This window comes from Peromyscus californicus, unplaced genomic scaffold (assembly GCF_007827085.1).
Source record: "Peromyscus californicus insignis strain IS unplaced genomic scaffold, ASM782708v3 Scaffold_13__1_contigs__length_99412109, whole genome shotgun sequence".
Lineage (NCBI taxonomy): Eukaryota > Metazoa > Chordata > Mammalia > Rodentia > Cricetidae > Peromyscus > Peromyscus californicus.
In genome coordinates, this window is record NW_026294424.1 from 59595144 (window position 1) to 59615135 (window position 19992).

The 19992-nt window shown below is 36.4% G+C and overlaps 1 protein-coding gene across 4 annotated transcripts in view; it reads right to left on the reverse strand.

The window, feature by feature from the left end:
* The window catches only part of Pds5a (PDS5 cohesin associated factor A), a 112863-nt gene that overhangs the window by 51834 nt on the left and 41037 nt on the right, over positions 1-19992 (reverse strand). For all 4 annotated transcript variants that reach the window (XR_008217476.1, XM_052735019.1, XM_052735020.1 and 1 more), the window contains exons 6-16: positions 18892-19018; positions 17667-17747; positions 14884-15024; positions 13709-13824; positions 12944-13038; positions 11968-12113; positions 8024-8175; positions 6559-6672; positions 2544-2625; positions 1690-1738; positions 726-865 (exon numbers count right to left, since the gene is read on the reverse strand). Coding sequence is in view for 3 of the 4 variants with exons in the window: in XM_052735019.1 (XP_052590979.1) it covers positions 726-865; positions 1690-1738; positions 2544-2625; positions 6559-6672; positions 8024-8175; positions 11968-12113; positions 12944-13038; positions 13709-13824; positions 14884-15024; positions 17667-17747; positions 18892-19018 (1243 nt within the window). In the remaining variant the exon portion in view is untranslated. The remainder of the gene's footprint in view (positions 1-725; positions 866-1689; positions 1739-2543; positions 2626-6558; positions 6673-8023; positions 8176-11967; positions 12114-12943; positions 13039-13708; positions 13825-14883; positions 15025-17666; positions 17748-18891; positions 19019-19992) is intronic.

Genomic DNA, 19992 nt, shown 5'->3' on the forward strand with positions numbered 1-19992 from the left:
ACATAAGCATCTCTTTAGATTATTCCCCACAGCAAATAAAAACTGTTTCATGCTCCTAGACCAATTTTTAAGAACATCTATTATAATCTTTAATCCCTCTTTACATATTTAAATAATTATCAGCTCTAATCCTATTCAGAAAAAAGGTAAAAATAAGTATCCAAAATGCTAATCTTTTATTCATGTTTAAGCCTAGTCTTAGCATAATGTGTATCATCTGCAAAATACTGAAGACACGAACAAATAACGTTTTCTTCCCCGAGTTTCTGTGATACTGGTTTCCTAGAAAATAAGGAGTGAAAGACAGAAGTCTACATAGAATTCATTTCTTCTACAAATGAAATCCTGGATGACGACATGACTATAACTCAATTATTGTCAGGCTTTGTGTCCATGTTCAGAGACAAAAGTAGGAAGTGCATGCATACAAAACATCTTGAAAATTCCTTTCCATTTCTTAAATGAAGAAACACACATTAAATAAAAAGTATTTTATCTTAGTCATTTCCTAGGACCAGTCTTTCTGGCTCAGATCTGATTTTTTTTTTTCTTTCTTGGAATATGGCTGGAGAGTGTTAGGAAAGGAGAATTTAGTTACATCTGGATATATTACTAAGTAATATAGTATCTACTTATAGTTAAAAGTCACACAAATATATATGTAATGAAATACAGATTTCTCCCAGTTATTAGAAGAAATTATTATAAAAGCATAGTTCACTAACCACACAAATGTCAGCTTGTTTGCATGAACAGGTTGGGCTGATTAGTAATTCTAACTGAGACCGCAGTTTCTCATCATCTCCAAGAACCTGATTAAATTTCTTTACAAAATCTTGTGCTTTCCCAGGGTCAGGCAAATTCTCTATAAAATGAAGAGAATAAATATTAGAAAAGAAAGATAACTACATTAAAAGTATCTTTAAAACACTGGTGAGGGGCTGAAAAAATTATTTAGTAGTTAAGAGTGTTCACTGGGGTGAGATGCAGCTGGAGAGATGGCTCAGCGGTTAAAAGCACTGTTTGCTCTTCCAGAGGACCTGGGTGCAATTCCTAGCACCCACATGGCAGCTCACAATTGTCTGTAACTCCAGTTGCAGGGGATCCGACACCCTCACATAGATATACATGCAGGCAAAACACTAATGAACATTTAAAAAAAAAAGAGTCTTTACTGCTCCTGCTAAGGACTCCGTACCCACAATCAGGTGGTTCAAAACTGCCTGTAACACTAGCTCCAGGAGGATCTGAGATCTCCTGCCTCCACACAGAATGTACTCACAGACATATATACATACTTACATATAATTAAAACTAACAGAATATTATAAAATAAATACTGGTGAACAATTAAAAGAAAGCTAGACAAATGGCTCTTAAAGACAAAATTAAGGATTATCTTGTACCATTTATTCCTAGTTCCATTGGTTAAATTAATAATCTGTTTGAGGTGGGCTGGAGAGATGGGGAGAGAACTTGTTGCTCTTGGAAAGGACCCAGTTTTGATTCCTCCCACCTCATGTTGGCTCAAAAGCATCTGTGATTAACTCCAGTTCCAAGGAACTGAACAGGCACACAAGATGATACACATATATACATGTAAGCAAAACATTCATACACCTAAATAAAATATGAAAAAGCCCAGTTTGATATTTATTAAATGCTCATTGGGTAAATAAACATACTTACTTGCTATGGTCATCAGTTTCCCAAACATGGCAGAACAGTTAGCCTCTGACTGAAATTTAGAACAAAAACAAAAGAACAACCAGTCATTTGTATTAACAATTTTCTGTAAGAGAAATTAAAACACTGTATAAAGTTCCATAGTTAAGACTATGATAAATTTATGGCTAATCTCCCTCTTCACCATGCCTGTGGGCTTGTGCATGTGCGAGAGAGAATGTGTGAGTGTGTGTTATTAGCAAAGAACAGTAGAAAAGCAACAAATTTTACGAGAAGAAAGAAGAAAAGGAGACGTTAGCAGGAAAACATTCCAAGACTGAAGAGCAGTGTGGTAGCAATGCTTGTCATCTCATCTCCTAAGGTAGGAGGATTGCTTAAGCCCAGAACTGACATTCAGCCTCAACACCATGACCTGGTTTATACTCTTGCTACCTGCCACACATTCCTGGTTAGGTGGACTGTGCCCTCAAACTGTGAGCTAAAACAATTCCCCCTTCGTTAAGTTACTTTTGATCTTGTTGGGTATTGTCACCATAGTAAGAAAAGTAAATATGACTAAAATCCCAGCTATCAAATGTTGAAAGGCAGGCTGTCGGGAATTTGAGGCTAACCTGGGCAATATAGTGATTTCTAGACCAGCTTAAGCTAAAAAAAAAAAACTGAAAAAAAAGAAACAAGCAAAAAAACACATAAGTAAAGAAACAAACTAAAAAGGCAATTTAGCTCTGAAAACCGCTTAACTGACATTTGGAAATTAAAATACCTTGAGACACTTTCATTACATACGCTGTATTACAAAAAAAATTAATAAATACTGACTTTTAATCTGCGAATTAAAACAAAAATCATAAACCTACTGTAGGCTGCTTGTGTAAATCCAATAGTTCACGCACATGACTCCGAAGCATGTTCTGACACTTCCACATTTCATTGAGAGCTCTGTACATAGTTATAAACATGAAAAGACACATTTAACAACGCTGCAAACTGTTCAACTTCATGACTTAAGTATGCTATTTCTATATTCAAGTATAAAAATGTTAAGCAACAGTTTATTAGAACTTAAGAAGGTTTAATATTGGGCAGGTATTTTACCACTGAGAGGGAATGTCTGGGTTCAAAGGATCAATTTGATCTTGCCAGGCAGTCAAAAATTGACTGAAAGAAAAGCTTTAATTCTAAGCAGAGGGAGCTAGAAAGTACTGGTCTAATAAAAGGTATTAAAGCCTGGTGTACAGTGCATAAGTGGATGGCATATAGAAACTGGAGTACACCACAGATAAATGACAAAGGATTATTGAGTGCCAGAAAAAACAGACCTATGAGGGATGAAGATTTTGCTTAAAAGAGTTAGCTGAAAGCTTCCTCCCTAAGGACTAGCTTTCTTAGTACCAGAACGTGCTATACAAGCTTCCAAGGGAAGGAAACAAACCAACAGTCCTACACAGCTGTGATACCTATGAACCACAACTAACAAGGCACAATATCCTCAAGGGTGTAATAGTTGCACTCATATCTTTTTAGTAAAGAACAGTTCTCTAACTATCATTATCCTTCAACAGGAAAGACAATCATGCCTGGTTCTAGAAACCTAGCCAGGTTTGAGGTCATAAATCTTAGAGATAAAAATAGTATCACCATTTTGCTAAACTGGTATAATTCCTAACTGTATTCTAAATATTTATTCCACAGGTAAATGTAGCTCTCATCCCTCATCAAAGACACTTCTCTCTGAAACTGATGGAGGCCATTACAGAAAATAACAATCAATCAAAATGCAAAGACCAAGTGATTATTGTGACCAGCCCTAATTCACACATCTACAACATAACCATGGTAACTAGGACTTAGGGAACATCAGACAAGGGAGTGGAAATATTTTAGGAGCCAGAGGACCAGGAAATCTGGGGAGATTGTACCTCTCAGAACGAGCAGGGAAGCTTTACCAACAGTACCTCAATAGCCTGCCTAAACAAGACCTGAAAAAGGATACCACTAATAGACATGCTAACATGGAAGAGCGAAATCTCAAGGGGCCTACCCTTGACAAGAACTATAAGCAACTAAGGGAATGCTGAAAGGGGAGAAACACTCTTCTCTAGGATTGAGCCCAATACCAAGTGGTCAATCCGAAAATCATATACATATAACTAACGATAAGCAGACTCAGCAGGCTGTATTTATATATTTAGGCACATGTGTGCATGTGAGTATAACACCCCACAATAAGAAGTAAAGAAAAAGAGGCCATGAATTCAAGAAGAGGTAAGGAGAGTGGGGTAAATAAATGGGTGGAGGGAGGAAAAGGAAGGAGGAAATCATGTAATCATAATTTTTAAAAAAATTAAATGCCAGGCTAGGGAAATGCTCAGCGGAAAAATTTGCTATATATAAATGAAGACCAGCCTTCATATCCCAGTATGCATGGAAAGCATTAATCCACGTTAATAATCCCAACATTCTATTGTGGTGATATTTTATTTGTGCTCTAATAAATAAAACTTGCCTGGAGATCAGAGGAAAAAGCTAGCCATTGTAAGTAAACACAAAAGTCATGCGATGTTAGCACATGCCTTTAATCCAATCACTTGGGAGGCAGGGATCTGTCTGGATCCATGTGAGTTCAAGGCCACACTGGGAACAGAGATAGGTGCGGCGGCACACCCGCCTTAAATTCCAACATTAGTTAACCATGGAGGTCTGTACAGACAGACAGGAAGTGACAGAGCTGGACAGGAAGGGGAAGTGATGTATGTAGCTGGACAGAGAGCAAATCAGATGGCAGAACAGCAAGGCATATAGGCGTGGGTAGACAGGAAGTAACTCGCTTTTGGAAGCTTCAGAATTGGTGAGGTGAGGTTGGCTGGTGGCTCTTCCTATTCCTCTGATCTCCCTCAGGTTTTAACCCCAATTTCTGGCTCTGTGTTTTTTATTTAATAAGACTGTTAAGAAATGCCTCTATATCCTATGATGAAACAGGAAGCAGAAACAGAAGAATCCTTGGAAGCTGGAGGGCTAGCTAGCCTGGCATATGCTAAGTAAACCAAAGATCATGTCTCAAACAAGGTGGAAGGCAGACACTGAGCCCTGGCACTGTCTGCTAAGGCCTACATCCATGCTGCTGCGCATCTGCACTTCAACACATGCACACACACTCACACAGAGACTCAAAAATGAAGAAGAATTCAAGCGTCACCAGGTATGCATGCCTGTAATCATAGCACTTAGTGTCAAAGCACATAACTGTTAGTCTGTGTAAGCCTGGGCTACAAGAGACCCTGTCAAGACAGACAGGGAAAGAAAGAGATTCCCTACCTCACACAAATCCCCTCCTTATTCCAGCTGTCAAGAGCACTTCTAAGAATTATTGTGTGACTTAGATATTTACAAATAAAGATAAATGGAGGACTGACAGGCAGTGGGGTACTTGCTTAGCATGCACAAAGCTCTGTGTTCCCTCCCTAGCACTATATAAACTGTGTGTTCAAAGTGTCTGCTGTAATGACAGCATTACAGTTAAAAATTAAAGGTCATCCTAAGCTACACAGCAAGTTAAAGCCTAGCCTGGGCTACAAAAGATCCTGATGAAAGGAAGGGAGGATAAAGAAATATAAACTGTATCAATGAATAGCAGGATTTAGCCACCTAAAGGAGCCTTAGCTTCTACCATTAAGCTTTCAAAGAACGATGAATAACTGCTGAAATGTCTCAAGGTCATAGCATTAGCTTGTGGAATTTCTAATGAAAAGGCATAATCTCAATCAGACAAGAAAACACTGGAAGAACCCAAACTGAGGCCAAATTGTACAAAATAACTGGACAATATTTATGCAATACTGTTCTAAAAAATGTAAAAACTAAATATGTAATATGTAATCACAGATAGTGGAAAACTCATCCCTGAGGAATACATGGAAAACTGAGGAAATTTAAATACAGTAGATTATTATATAATATTAAATTAAAACTTTTTTCACAGATTTTATTTCTGTGTATACGTCTGTAAATATATGCCGTATGATACAGGCAGTTGTGGACTACCAGATGTGGGTGCTGAGAACTGAACTCAGGACTTCTGGAAGAGCCACAACTGTTCTTAAACACTGAGCGACCTCTCCAGCCCCAAAATTTAAACTTTTAGTCATGTAAAGTTATGTAAGAGAATATTTTTGTTCATAATAAACAACTCTGAAACATTTAGAGGTAAAGAGCACTATATCTATAAATGTCTCTCCAATCACTAAGAAAAAAACATGTGAGTTTAGATAGAATGAACAAATGACAAGGGTCAAAAATGGTATTACCATGTACTCTGCCATTCTACAACTTTCTCATAAATTTGAAGTTGCAGTGTTTTATGCATTGTGTCTGATGATTTAACCAAGGCCTTGTGCATGCCAGCATGCCAGGCAAGATCTCTACCAATGAATTATAACCCAAGTCAGTTGTAGGTTTTCTTTTGTTTTAGTTTTTTGAGACATGGTCTATACAGAACTGTGGCTGTCCTGGATCTCGCTCTGTAGCCCAGGCTGGCCTCGAACTCACAGAAATCCGCCTGCCTCTGCCTCCCGAGTGCTGGGATAAAGCCGCCATGCCTGGCACTCTAGTCCACTTGTATGCTTGTCTCTTTTCAGTCAAGATGGAGTATTTTAGTTAGCATTAAACTCAATATGTAGCCAAGGCTGGTAGTTTAAACACCCATACACATCAATCTAGACACAACTGACTGAATACTTGAAACCGTATTACTGACATCATTATCAAAAGTGCATGAACACTCACACACATACTGACACAGACATGCTATATATACTTAAAAAAAAAAAAAAGACCCCACCTAGGAAATATATGAGACACTGAAACATAACTTACTTTACAGCATTTGGATCCAAGCTAGCGTATAAATAATATAAGCATTTCATTCTCTCTTCGGTTTCCAGGTTATGGGGAACAAGATACTGAGCAAAGATTTTCTCTACCAAGAGTCTATGGAAAACAAACACACACAAAAAAACAAGTAGGCGATTGAACAGGGGATAACTGAATTTAACCATTTTGTATAAAGTTACTACACACTGGTGAGAGCTATGTGCACATAAATAATGAAAATCTTCAGTACACAGTCACTCTTTCCCTTGGGGGACTCAGGAAGTTACTTTACATCTAGTTTGTATTTGGGGCCTTTTTCATTATTTGTCATAAAACGTTTGTTCTAGAATGCTTGAATGTTACTCCAAAGGGAAGGGTCTCACACTGTAGCATTGGCTGGCCTTGAACTCATGGAGATCCTCCTACCTACCCTTCCGAGTGCTGGGATTGAGATTACAGGTGTGAGCACTGGTCCTGCTTATTCTCTGTCAGTTTTGGGAAAGGGGAGATTGGTACAGTTTCTTTTTTTAAAAAAAATAGACCAAGTTTCACGTATCCCAGACTGACCTCAAACTTGCTATGCATAGGCCAAGCTTGCTTTAAACCTCTGCCTGAGCCTTCAAAGTGTTGGAATTATAGGTGGGTACCATCAGCCTTGTTTTCTTAAATGTCATTCTTAAACACAGGTGTTTGGCTGTCCCAGTTCATCTTCAGAAGGCTGAAACTACAGATTATAAGTAGCACTAACAGAAAGGATAGCTAATTCTCTTTCCTTTTTTTTTAATCTTTTTTTTGCTAATTCTCAAGAAAATAATTAACTTCCTATGACTGTAGTTCAGTTCCTTTCCCATGCTGTCATGTAGTTAAAACAAGAGGATTTCTCATCATATTACTTCCTGAAAATATGCACATTTGACTTTTCTTATCTCCAGTCTAAATTTATTATTCAATATAGCTAGAATAAAGTAACAGAAGAGCTCTTCATTAACCAAAGCAATACATATATCCAGTGATACATATGTCATCACTCTAATTCAACAAAACACTGCAAAATATTTCACAAAAACTAAGTATTTGCATAATTTAAAAATAGAATAATAAGTAACATTTAAGAAATGAGAAAAATTTCTCTACTGGTTGCAGCAGTTCTGCAAAAAGAAACCTAAGGAGAGAGGCTCCCAAACATTGCTTTATTCAGACACTCAGTACCTAAATCCACATGATAACCCCTAAGGAGGCATTGCTGCTCCACCTTATTTTATAATGCTGAACTACATATAAATAAAAACAACAAGAGACAGAACGCACATTTCAGTATCTGTCCTGCCTCACTCCCAAGTCCACACACTTTACTACTTACAATCTTGGGAAGACTCATACTTAAACACCCTATGTACAAATACACAGAAAATTATTTCTATATTTAGAAATGAATTAAATAGAAGTATTTAAAAATGAAAAGACTCACTTGTCATCGATGCTATTCTGATAATAGATGTGAAGAAGTTTGTCCTTTATCCAGCTGACTTTCTCTGCAGCTTCCTTTCCTGCTTCCCCATGAAGACAGTATTTCTTATAAAGCTGAGCCAGCCCCATCATGGCTTCTTTTCTTACTCGCCACTAGAAAAACAGCACTTCTGAGATGAGCCATCTTCAAATCAACAAACCTGCAATGGCCGCATTAGGCTACACAGTAGCTGCTGTGTGCATTCACAGCAGCACAGTGGATCCTCTCATCAAAAGCTCTGCCCAATGGTTTGACTAACCATTGGACAACTCTTCCTGCTAAGGTATCAGCTACTTCATAAATTTTCCAGGACAGTACTGCTACATGACCTACCAATTTTTTTAGTTCTTCCTCAAACCAAGCAAAGTACAGATTTCATTCAATTCAATTCTTTAAATATTGATGTGAATAGAAGGTAAAAATAAAAAGCATAAATTAAATAATTTATTCTATACACAAGAGGCTACAATGCTTTAGTTCGTAATCATATACCCTTGAGCTTAACTGTGATTAAGAACAAAGTCCAGTATCAAGAATTCTGGAAAAACGAAGTTGGGAACCTTTTTGCTTATCTTTAGTGAACTTCCTCACTTTGTAGATTACAGCAAATAATGGGGCTAATGAGGTGGTTCACCAAGTAGGGGCACTTGCTGCCAAGCCTGGTGACCTGATTTCAATCCTGGGAGCTACATGAACTCCTCAGATGTCATATGCACACACACACACCAATAATAATAAAAAAAATTCTTAAAAAAAAAAAAAAGTATGTGGCCTAGGAATGTAGTTCAGTTAGAAGAGTGCCTGCCTAGCACGATCAGAACCAAGATTTGATTCCCATCGTTGCACACCTGGAATCCCAACACCAAATGTATAGAGACAAGAGAACCAGAAATTCTAGATGTCTTTAGTGGTGATAGCTGGGCTGGGCTATAGCAGACCCTGTCCTTATTTATTATTTATTTACATATATGAGTGTTTTGTTTGCATGTATGTATGCATACCAGAAGAGGACATCAGATCCCATAGGATTACAGTTATAGACAGTTGGGAGCTGCCATGTGGGTGCAGGGAATTGAACTCAGAAACTCTGGAAGAGGAACCAATACTCTTAACCACTGAGCCATTTCTCTAGCCTCAAGACCCTGTCTTTAAAAAAAAAAAAAAAGAGGCCATGCATGGTAGTGAACACTTTTAATGTCAATATTTAGGAGGCAGAGGCAGACTGATGTCTGTAGGTCTGAAGCCAGCCTGGTCAAGTTTTCCAGGACAGCCAGAGCTCCAAGAAAGACGACGTTTTTAAAAAAAAAAAAAAAAAAAAAAAGGCTCCTTTTTTTTTTTTTGCTACAGGCTGCAGAAATATATTTTAAGAACTGAGCTGGTTATGGCAAAGTCACTACCTGAAGGGATCAAGGAATTCCTTCAGAGGAAGTCAAATTCCAGGGAGCTTTTGGTGTTATTTGACTTGTTATATATCATCTGTCTTCTGTTATGAAAATCATGTGTGCCTTCAAGTTTTCCCAATTGACTTTTTCCCTAAGAATTGCTAACAGTGTGGACTGATCACTCTTGGACATATACATTCAAGGTATTTGGAGAACAGCCTCAGGAAAGGCTTCCTTCTCCCCAGCTGATCCATTTCTCCCCTTTCAGCACTGGAATCAGATCTCTCCCTTAGCCACTTTCAAGGACTAACAGAAATAACAGCCCAGACCACCACATGCTAGTCTCCTGACTTAAGGTAAATTCCACAATGAGACACCATCCAGGTCAGATGGACCTTAAGTAACAGCTTTACAAAATTTAGCTCGGACTCTCCTTTCTTACAGCCTTACTAACTTTATAGACCTCTAACTCCTTACCTAACCACTTCTTGGAATATTTAGAAAACCTTCTGCGTTAACAGCTATGCTCACCAGAAACCCAGTTCAAGACTCCCTGTAATTATCGTCACTGGCAGCATCTGGCCAGGTCCATCCACAGATGGAGGATAGTACCTTATCAGAGATACCTCTGTACTCTCTAAGAACAGACTTAAGCGTCCAGACTACCCATTTGAGAAGACCTGGCGGATGTGCCAATCTTAATTCTAGTTCCAGATCTCCCTTTAACTATCACCAGAGGCATCTAGCTGTACACAAGTTGCCTAGCGACCAAGCACACTTTCCCCCACCCTGCAGAAAAAAAAACGGCAGATTGCTTGGACAGATAGGAACCATAGGAAAAAAGAAGACAGTTTTATTTTCTCCCATTGACCTAGCAGCTTATAGATTATTAACATTTTCTACCAATCACATTTAAGATTATAGTTGAGTACATAAGATCCCTCTTCTTAGATATTACCTGAATTTAGCCTTTAGTTAATTTATTTCCCCATTTGTCACTTCCCTTTTGGGTTGTGATAACCCAAATGATAATTAACAATTACTGCCCCTCTATGTGATTCTTATCACCCCTCCGTTTGACCCTGGAAGCCTGGCTTTGCACTGCCAAGGGATTACTGCTTGTAAGTGTATATATATCGGGACTCCCAGGGCACAGGAGGATGGAGAAGATTTGGAAGAATAAATGACTGGACTAAGAGCTTGGTGTGCTGAGATTCTATTTCCTGAAAACAGTCCTCTCCATTCGTAGTTCTCTCCTGAGCCCCTGGGATGGATAATATTAAGGCTGCTAATATTATACAAGATTTTTTCTTTGAGTTTTTTGAGACAGGGTTTCTCTGTGTAGTTCAGGCTGTCTTGGAACTCACTTTGTAGATCAGGCTGGCCTTAAACTCATCGATCCCCCTGCCTCTTCCCCTCAATTAAAGGCCTGCGACACCACACCTGGCTAAGTCTGGCTCTGTCTTAAGGCTGACTCAACTCTTCTTCAGTAACTACTGTAACTGTTCACAGCATAACCCTTCCTTGGCAGCCCACATTTCTAACTGCATCCAATGGCAGAAACAGCAAAATAACTAACCACAGAACCATTTCTGCTTAGCACAGCAGGCACTGTGCAAACCGTACTTTCTTAGGAAATATTTTAACTACATGAATGACAGATCTAGCTAAGTCATGCAAAATATAAGTAACAAGTAAATGTACATAACCAATGACTTGCCTTTTGCAAAGTAAAATGGGCAGAAAATCAAATTATTTCATTTATCTATTTTTTCTTTACATAAGAATACTATAAGGCCGGGCGGTGGTGGCGCATGCCTTTAATCCCAGCACTCGGGAGGCAGAGCCAGGCAGATCTCTGTGAGTTTGAGGCCAGCCTGGGCTACCAAGTGAGTTCCAGGAAAGGCGCAAAGCTACACAGAGAAACCCTGTCTCGAAAAACCAAAAAAAAAAAGAAAAAAGAAAAAAGAATACTATAAGAAACATCCATTCCCTTGGAGCTGGAGAGATGGCTCACCAGTTTAAAAAAAAAAATCACTGGCTGCTCTTCCAGAGGACCCAGGTACAATTCCCAGAGCCTACAAGGCGGCTCACAACTGTCTGTAACTCCAGTACCAGGAACCCAATACCCTCACATAGACATAAATGCAGGCAAAACATCAATGCACATAAAATAAAAATAAATTATTAAAAGAAAGAAAAATCCATTCCCATAATATGAAAAAAGATTCAGAATCCAACATACTTATTCATAAAGATAAGCAAAGACTATGCATATGGAGGCAGGCAGATCTCTGCAAGTCTGCAGCCAGCATGTTCTACAAAGTAAGTTCCAGGACCTACACAGTGACAACCTGTCTCCAAAAGAAGTGTGTGTACACGAAACATAAAAACCCACAGTTGTACATTTAGTGTTATTCTGATATCCAAAGAAAAGCTGCAATTGGTATTATAATACCAGACACACATGTCAAACAGTTTGAACACAGAAAATCAGGAAAGAGTAACACTCCCAGATCTTACCCGTTTATCCAGTGTCCTTTCCCTGACAAAGCCAAGTAACTGATCATTTACTAAGGTAAGGTCTCTTTTGGCAGCTGTTATTATAGTAACAATGACATCATGACGAATGGCTTCTTCTGGATCATGTGACCTAACTTTCAAATATTCTATGATTAAAAAGGAAGAGTTAAGCTATATGTTAGTTATAAAAGTGTTTATGATTCAAAATGATAAAAAGACAAAAGCTTTGTCTGTATTAATGCTTAAAAAATAAAGGATGAAGTAAAATTACCTATAAGACATCACTAAGTAGCCTTTACTACTCACAAACCTATACTTATTACTTCAGAGCACATCTTAAATAATTTTTTTGGTAGAAGGTCAAATGACAACACAGTATCAATTTTACAGCATGAAATTTCATTTATAAATTAAAAGACTTAAAAAAGAATACAAATGTTCATAAGACAAATGATATATATAAAATCAAATAATAAAAAACATAGAATGACCTTTAAAATTTCTAAATCAATTATAACACAAATAAAATCAAAACAAAAAGGTATTTCTTCTGTTTTTAATAAATAACAGCATGTTCATGAAAGCTTTTTATGTGCTACTGCCAAATAGGTAGGTTTAAATACTTTAAATTGAATAACGAAAAGTTACAATCTAAACTAGAAAATAGCCTCTTTTTTCTGCACACATTAGGTATGTTATTATATTTAATAATGTAGGTGTGGTTTGTATCTAACTCTAATGCCATAAGGCTTACATTATCTCAACATATGATTTCTAAAAAAATTACAAATGACCAATACATGAATGTTTATTTTATTTTACAAAATTTTATCTTATTAACAGGAAATAATTTCCTAGTCCACAAAGTAGACATGAAGCCATCCTAGAATCAAATCCTTTTTGGAAACTAGAGTTAGGTACTGGCCACATCTGAAATGTTTTGTGAGCAGTATGTGTAATAAACTAGGGAGCTTACCTGTGAGATCCTTTGCTAAATCCGGGTGGTTCATCAAACAGTGACTGGCAAATTTCACACTTTCTAATCTCACAGGAACATGAATATCATTAAAGCTAAGTAGAAAAAGAATGCTAAATATTAATAAGGCAGTATTAATTATTTTCAAATAAATAACACAAAAGTGTTTATTAATGGCAATGATTACTGAGTAGAAACTGTGTTAATTATACTGATAGCTAATGTGTTTTATGGAAAACACAGAAAACTGAGCATAGTAGCCCACACCTTTTAATCTCAGCACTCAGGAGGCAGAGAAGGGTGGACAAGGACAGCCTGATCTACAGAGTGAGCTTAAGACAGCCAGAGCTACATAACAGAGACTCTGTCTCAAAGAAAAGAAAGAAACAGAAGATACATAATTCTATAGAAACATTTTTGCAAACAGTATGTGCTTACCATGCTGAAACAAAAACTACCATAAACATATTATCCAACTCAGACAACAGATTTTGCACACCTAAAATTATTAAACTTGAAATTTTGCTACAAAATAAAAAACTCAGAACACATTCACACACTCCACAAGACACATTCATGCATAAAGTTTTACAATGAACAAATAAGCTTCCTTCATAAATACTTTGCTCCACAATTTATTCTAAAAGGAAAATTATAACACAGACATCAACAGAGCCAACAAATATCAATTAATGTTTTGGTATATGTAATCCTAATCAAGTGGACTCCGAGACCATACAAAATTTAAAAGTTATGCATTCTTACCGCCCGAGAAAACACTGCCAAAGAGGCCGATTCTGTGTTGCTAAATCTGAATCTTTAGAGCCGAACAGTTTAGCTAGAAGCCGAACCACAGCTAAGCGCTCTTCACCGTCGTTGCTCTACAGAGAGAAGACACAGTGAAGGGAGGCTGCTGCACTTTACTTCCCAAATAGAAGCAATTTAATATTTCAACCATTATGATGAACTACATGAAATAGTACAAGCTTTTGTCTACTTTGAGAAATTCTGTCTGATTCTATGTTAGATTACGTGGCTCTTGACCTTCTTACATCTTCCCTATTGCTAATTTATGCCTACTTTACAACTTATTTGCAAATTATACATTGACTATAAAGACTTTGTACAAATATAATCATTGTATTAAATCTTTACATTGTCTAAGACGTCAAGCAAAATAAAACAATGTTGAGCAATAACAGTGTTTAGTACATCCAAAATTTACTAGTTAATCCAATTTAACCTTTTAAGAAAAAATTAATGTCAAACAGTGGAGTAGAAGGAAATTTTGTATTACCTGTGAGTGACTACATTTAAACATCCATAGTTATTTCAATTAATGTGAAATTTTACAACTATAAACTACTAACACCAAAATGCTAAGTTGACCTAAAGCCCTTACTGTAAAATTTCATATGTTCCTCAAGTGAATTTGGAATAGCCTTCTGGTGTAAAATGGTTTCTTATTGCTGATACACAGATTGATCTAAATCACAGTGAAATATTATCTCATGGATATAAGTTGAACTGACAATATCCATTTTAATTAATGAGTGGAACAAAGATTAAAAATTTCTACATTAATAGTTTATCAATTATTTTTCTAATATTATTTATTTATTTAGTGTATGACTGTATGTGCATCCTAATATACTGATTTGGCATAACAATGATTAAACTCATTACTTATACAATAAGTAAAATTAATTCAGTATCTACTTAAATATGAGTATTATTTCATATCAAAACGCTGGCTAGTATAAACTTCAAAAGCAGCCCTGCTTTCCTATCTCCGTGTCACTACGCTCAGCAGTAGATAACAACTACGCATGTTGTGATGTCATGAAGCTAACCAAGAGAAACCAAACTCCTATCTCTTTCCTTTCTAATTAGTGAAAAAAATCTTCAAAACACACTTTTTCCTATAAACCTAACAGTACCTTCAGTTTGAATTCCAGCTGTGGCATGACAGACAACAATAAATGAGGATCTATAGCGAAAAGTTCCTGAATCAGATCAAATACATGTTCAGACAGATCACTGACCGACGATCTTCCCAGCACCAGGACTTGATTGAAAAACTATAGGAGACATTACAATAAAAAATGTGTTATTTTACTTGAAAAAACAAAAAAACAAAAACTTAGGCAATTTTCCATAGATAGACATGCAAAGAAAACTGTGACTCAGTGTTACACGTATAACGGAAAGGAACGACAGATTAGCCACTGAATTACTAACATGTAACGACAATCATTTAAACAAGAAAAAACTTCCAAACATTACCAAATCATGAATTAAAACACTGATTATTGGCTGTGTTTCAAATAAGGATGACATTTCTGAAAAACTTCATTTTCATTAAAATAAAACAATTTAGACATCATGTATAATTCATTATAGGGACACTTACAAAGCAATCACTCAGTAGTGAAAAAAAATTTAAAGTCTCAATCTGATTTCTAATTTATTCTATTTTTCCTATGAGCTCAGTAATAAATATTTTAAGATAGGCTTTAGGTTTGTGTGTTCTTTTGTTTTATATATCTAGTGGAAGTCAAATACATTTTGACTAGGATAAAAATAAAGGTTGAAGACACAAGTTAGATGATAATTTAAAAACTGTTCAGCAATTAAAAGAATGCACTGCTCTTGCAGGACTCAAATTTACTTCCCAAAACTCTGTAAGTGTGGCTCATAACTGCCTGTAACTCTACTTTCAGGTGATGTGATGCCGTTTTCTGACCTGCTCCAAAAGGAGGCTTGGATACACTAAAAGAATAGTGGAGGAGAAAAAGAATATTTAATATCTAGAGTACAAAAGATATCACAAGTGACCTACACACACACATACACACACACACACCTCATATATATATATATAAATGTTTGTTATTTTATAGATTTCATTTGTGTGTGCATATATTGTGAGCATATGGCCAGGGAGGCCTGAAGACGGCATGAATCCACTGGATTTAGAGTTACAGGCAGTTGTTTTGTGCTGCTAGACATGGGTGTTGGGAAGGGAATTTTGGGTCCTCTGAAGAGCAGCAAGCACTCTTTACCACTGAGCCATCTCTCCAGACAGGAACTAGATTTCAAAATGTTAAAAACACAGTTCTATGCAAATCAGCATTTGCTTCTGACATCACAAAGTTATATGTATTTCTTTAGAAAGCAAGATAAATTATGAGTCAGAAAAATTTTCATGTTTAATATGGGATCTTTGAAAAGAATAAAAAGTCTTAAAGCCCCATTTCAGCAGTCAAGAGCACTGGCTCCTCTTACAGAGGATTCAGGTTCCATTCCCAGAACTCACAGGGCAGCTCTCAACCATCTGTGACTCTAGTCCCAGGGGATCTGATGCCCTCATTTGATCCCTATTGGTACCAGGTACATACATGGTACACAGACATACATGTAGTCAAAACACCTATACATAGAAAATAAAAGAATATATGTATACACACAAATAAGCATGGGATGATATTTATGAAAGTGTATCTGAACCTACTCATGGTTATTTCTGAGAACTGAGAAGAGGACATTAAAGGTAACATATCAAGTCTCAATTTAATAACAGACATAGCAATTTTATACAAATTAAATTAATAATCTCTCTTTTGTTTATAAGGAGGCAATTCCACAATAGATAGTGTTGCGTTCTCAAAGATGACCTGTAAAGGAAAACACTGATAAAACCTTTAAATATAAGGCAATAAGGGAAGTGAGTATGCGTCAACTTATATCTATTCGTATTATTAATAAAAAGCTAAAATATAGCTAGACATAAAAGACAACAGATGTGCATGAGTAAATTTGTAAAAGAATTACTATTTTAAGGTAGCAAAATTATATATATATATAAGTATATATAGAATTATATATATGTATATATGTATATATACATATATATATACACACACATATATATTTGAGACAGGGTTTCTCTGTATAGCCCTGGCTGTCTTGGAACTTGCTTTGTAGACCAGACTGGCCTCGAACTCACAGAAACCCGCCTGCTTCTGCCACCCAAGTGCTGGCATTAAAGGCATGCGTCACCACCATCCAGTTATCAATAAATTTTTAAAAATACTATTTATAAGGCTAAGAGCTGCTCTCAAACCTGATGAGCTTAGTTTGATTTTCCAAGACATGATGGAAGAACAGAACTGATCCTACAGTTTATCCTCTGACCCCCAGCTCCCCACAACATACATTATCTTTGAAAACACATATTTATAAACATCTACTGAAGAAGAAACAGTTTTAGAAGAATGACCCAGAAGACACAAAGAGAAAAATGAATACAGATAAAGACACAGATCTCTGAGGCCAACCTGATCTGTCTCTATAGAAAGTTCCAAGGCAGCCAGGGCTACATAATGAGACCCTTTTTCAAAAGGAAGAGAAAAGATACAGAAACAAATTGAAAGTTTCACATATTTGGGAGGGATATGACAACTGAACACAAATGCAGAAGAAGGGGTGAAAATGTAGTCAGATTTTAAAGTCATTTCTATCACTTGTGCCAGTTTAAAGACATGCTATAGTTTTGCTACATTTCTTTAATTGTGGTCACATTTACATGTAAGTTTTTAAATTTTATTTGAATAAAACTGTTTACATGAGAAATATATCTGTATATGAATGATTCTAATCAATCTACATAATACCCCAAGAATCATAGAGTTCTGAAACAAATGTACACAGAAATACATACATTGGCAATGCACGCTTCAATAGTCTGGACTGTCCTTTTCAACAGAACTTTTGCAAGGTCGAAGGACTGTTTATTTAAGTTCTGAAAAACAAATCATGTAAAGCTACAAATGAATTGGTGAACTGATGAGACAGAATCATTTGAACAGTTAAGTACTTCAACTCTACCAAAATATGAAAAAAGTTAAGTGAATTCCATTCAAGGTTTTACACAGAAGGTGCCAGTCAAATGAACTCAACACATCAAACACTATAATACATTAGACAGGCAGCCAAAGGTTCAACCTATATAAAGCTTTCCTGAAGTAAAACAGATGTCAAGGCTTTTGAGTTGATATGTTAACCAACATGAACTCACTACACATACTATCCTAAATACATGCTCCTTCCCCAACCCAAATGCTAACTTGTTCACTGTTGAATCAATGTGTCTTTGAAGAAAAGTCCTGGGGATGTGATTCAGTGGTATAGTAGACCAGTCATCTAACATTGAGGGCCTAGGTTCAAATTCCTAAGCCACAAAAAGGAAAGGGTAGGGAAAGCACTGGCTGGCCTGGAACTTATACATCAAGCTGGCTTCAGAGATCTGCCGGCCTCTGTTTCCCAAGCGAGTGTAGAAAAGGTGTCTCACACCCAGATCATGTTTCTGAAATGATGATTACTATGCTTCCCTAAGTCCTAATGTATTACAACACATTAAAGGATCTAAAGAAAGATGGTGACCATGGCATATATTTAAATTTTAAAAATTTATTTAGAAAATTATTGTTTTAAAGAACACTTGTGAACATCTCTCTACTATGAAACAGATTCAATCTTATTCATCTATTATCTCTCAAAAAGAAACTAGAAACACATTTCTGAGGCCCATGGTTGACAGCATTGGCCTCTCTTACAGAGGATAGGAGTTTGATTCCCAGCACCCACATAGTGTCTCACAACTGTCTTTAACTCCAGGCCCTTTTCAGGCCTCTGTGGACACTGCACATACATAGTGCACAGATATACATGCAGGTTAAAACATTCATACACATAAAAAAAAGTAAAAAAAAAAAAAAAAAAAACTTTTAAATATTTTAAACATCGTATCTAAAGATAACGGCTGTAAGACTGTGACTCATTCTAGGGTCAGAATTGGAATTATTATATAAAATTGCAAATGGTCAAAAGCCAGGAACTGATTTATTTAGGTAAACTGATCTTTAATATCTTGATACTATACAGACCTTGTGTGCAGGAATGAGGTTGATAAGAATAGAATCCAGTAATTCTTGAGTAACTCCATCACCTTCCATGATGATAGAACTCATCAAATCTAACATGTGCATTTGTACCTTCTTATTGTGGCTATTGCTAAAAAGAAGGGAAAATAATTAAGACATATAGAAAGACAAAGTTCCCTGGGGTCTATTTTCTTTCATATACTTGTTTGTTTACTGGTGACAAGGTCTTGCTACGTAACCTAGGAAACTTGGGTTGCACCTCCTCACCCTAAGTGCCACCATGACAGTTAAAATTTCTAGTTTAAAGTAATAATCTTAGGACCTAGAGGCAAAAGGCCTATAATCCTAGTGACTCAGGAGACTGAGAAGGGTAAATCATAGCTTAAAGCCAGCTGAACAAATAAAAATAAGCAAGATTCTCTCTAGGGAGAGAGTAAGAATGGGAAATACAGCTCAGTGGCAGAGCACTTAGCACACAGGAAGCCCCAGATTCAATCACAGTACAATATAAACAATCTGAGGTGTTAAAGGATTTTTACTTGAGGGAACCATGCTGACAACGGCAAAGAAATTTCAGCTGTCATATTTACTCCCCCTCAAGGCCTCCTATGATAACTGAACCATATTATTATAAAGTACTCTAACCAAACATCACCCTAATTTCTAATGAAGTACTCTCTACAAGTCACTTACCCATATACACTCACATACTCACAATAATGAAATCCCTTTAAAATGTATAGTCTATAGAATGATGTAACTATATTCTATAGTATAAATACAGAAGTTTAAAACAAAATTGAAAGATTGAATTATCTAAAGTGTTTTAAAATTTTTCTTGAAACAACAAAAAATAATTAACTCATCTAGCATTTAATGATGAAAACATATAAGCTTTTAAAAGTTCAGGGAGGATATTTGTCACACTGCTATAGTTTTCTACAATGTTTAGAAAGACAGTCCTTTCGTGTGTACTCTCCCAAATATCTTATACACTTTACAAAACACTAACTGGCACAATTCTCAATGTGTCTGTCTAGTGTGTGTGGCAGGGGAATGAGTTGAAGAATACAGATATTAAGCTTGATGAAACACACACACACA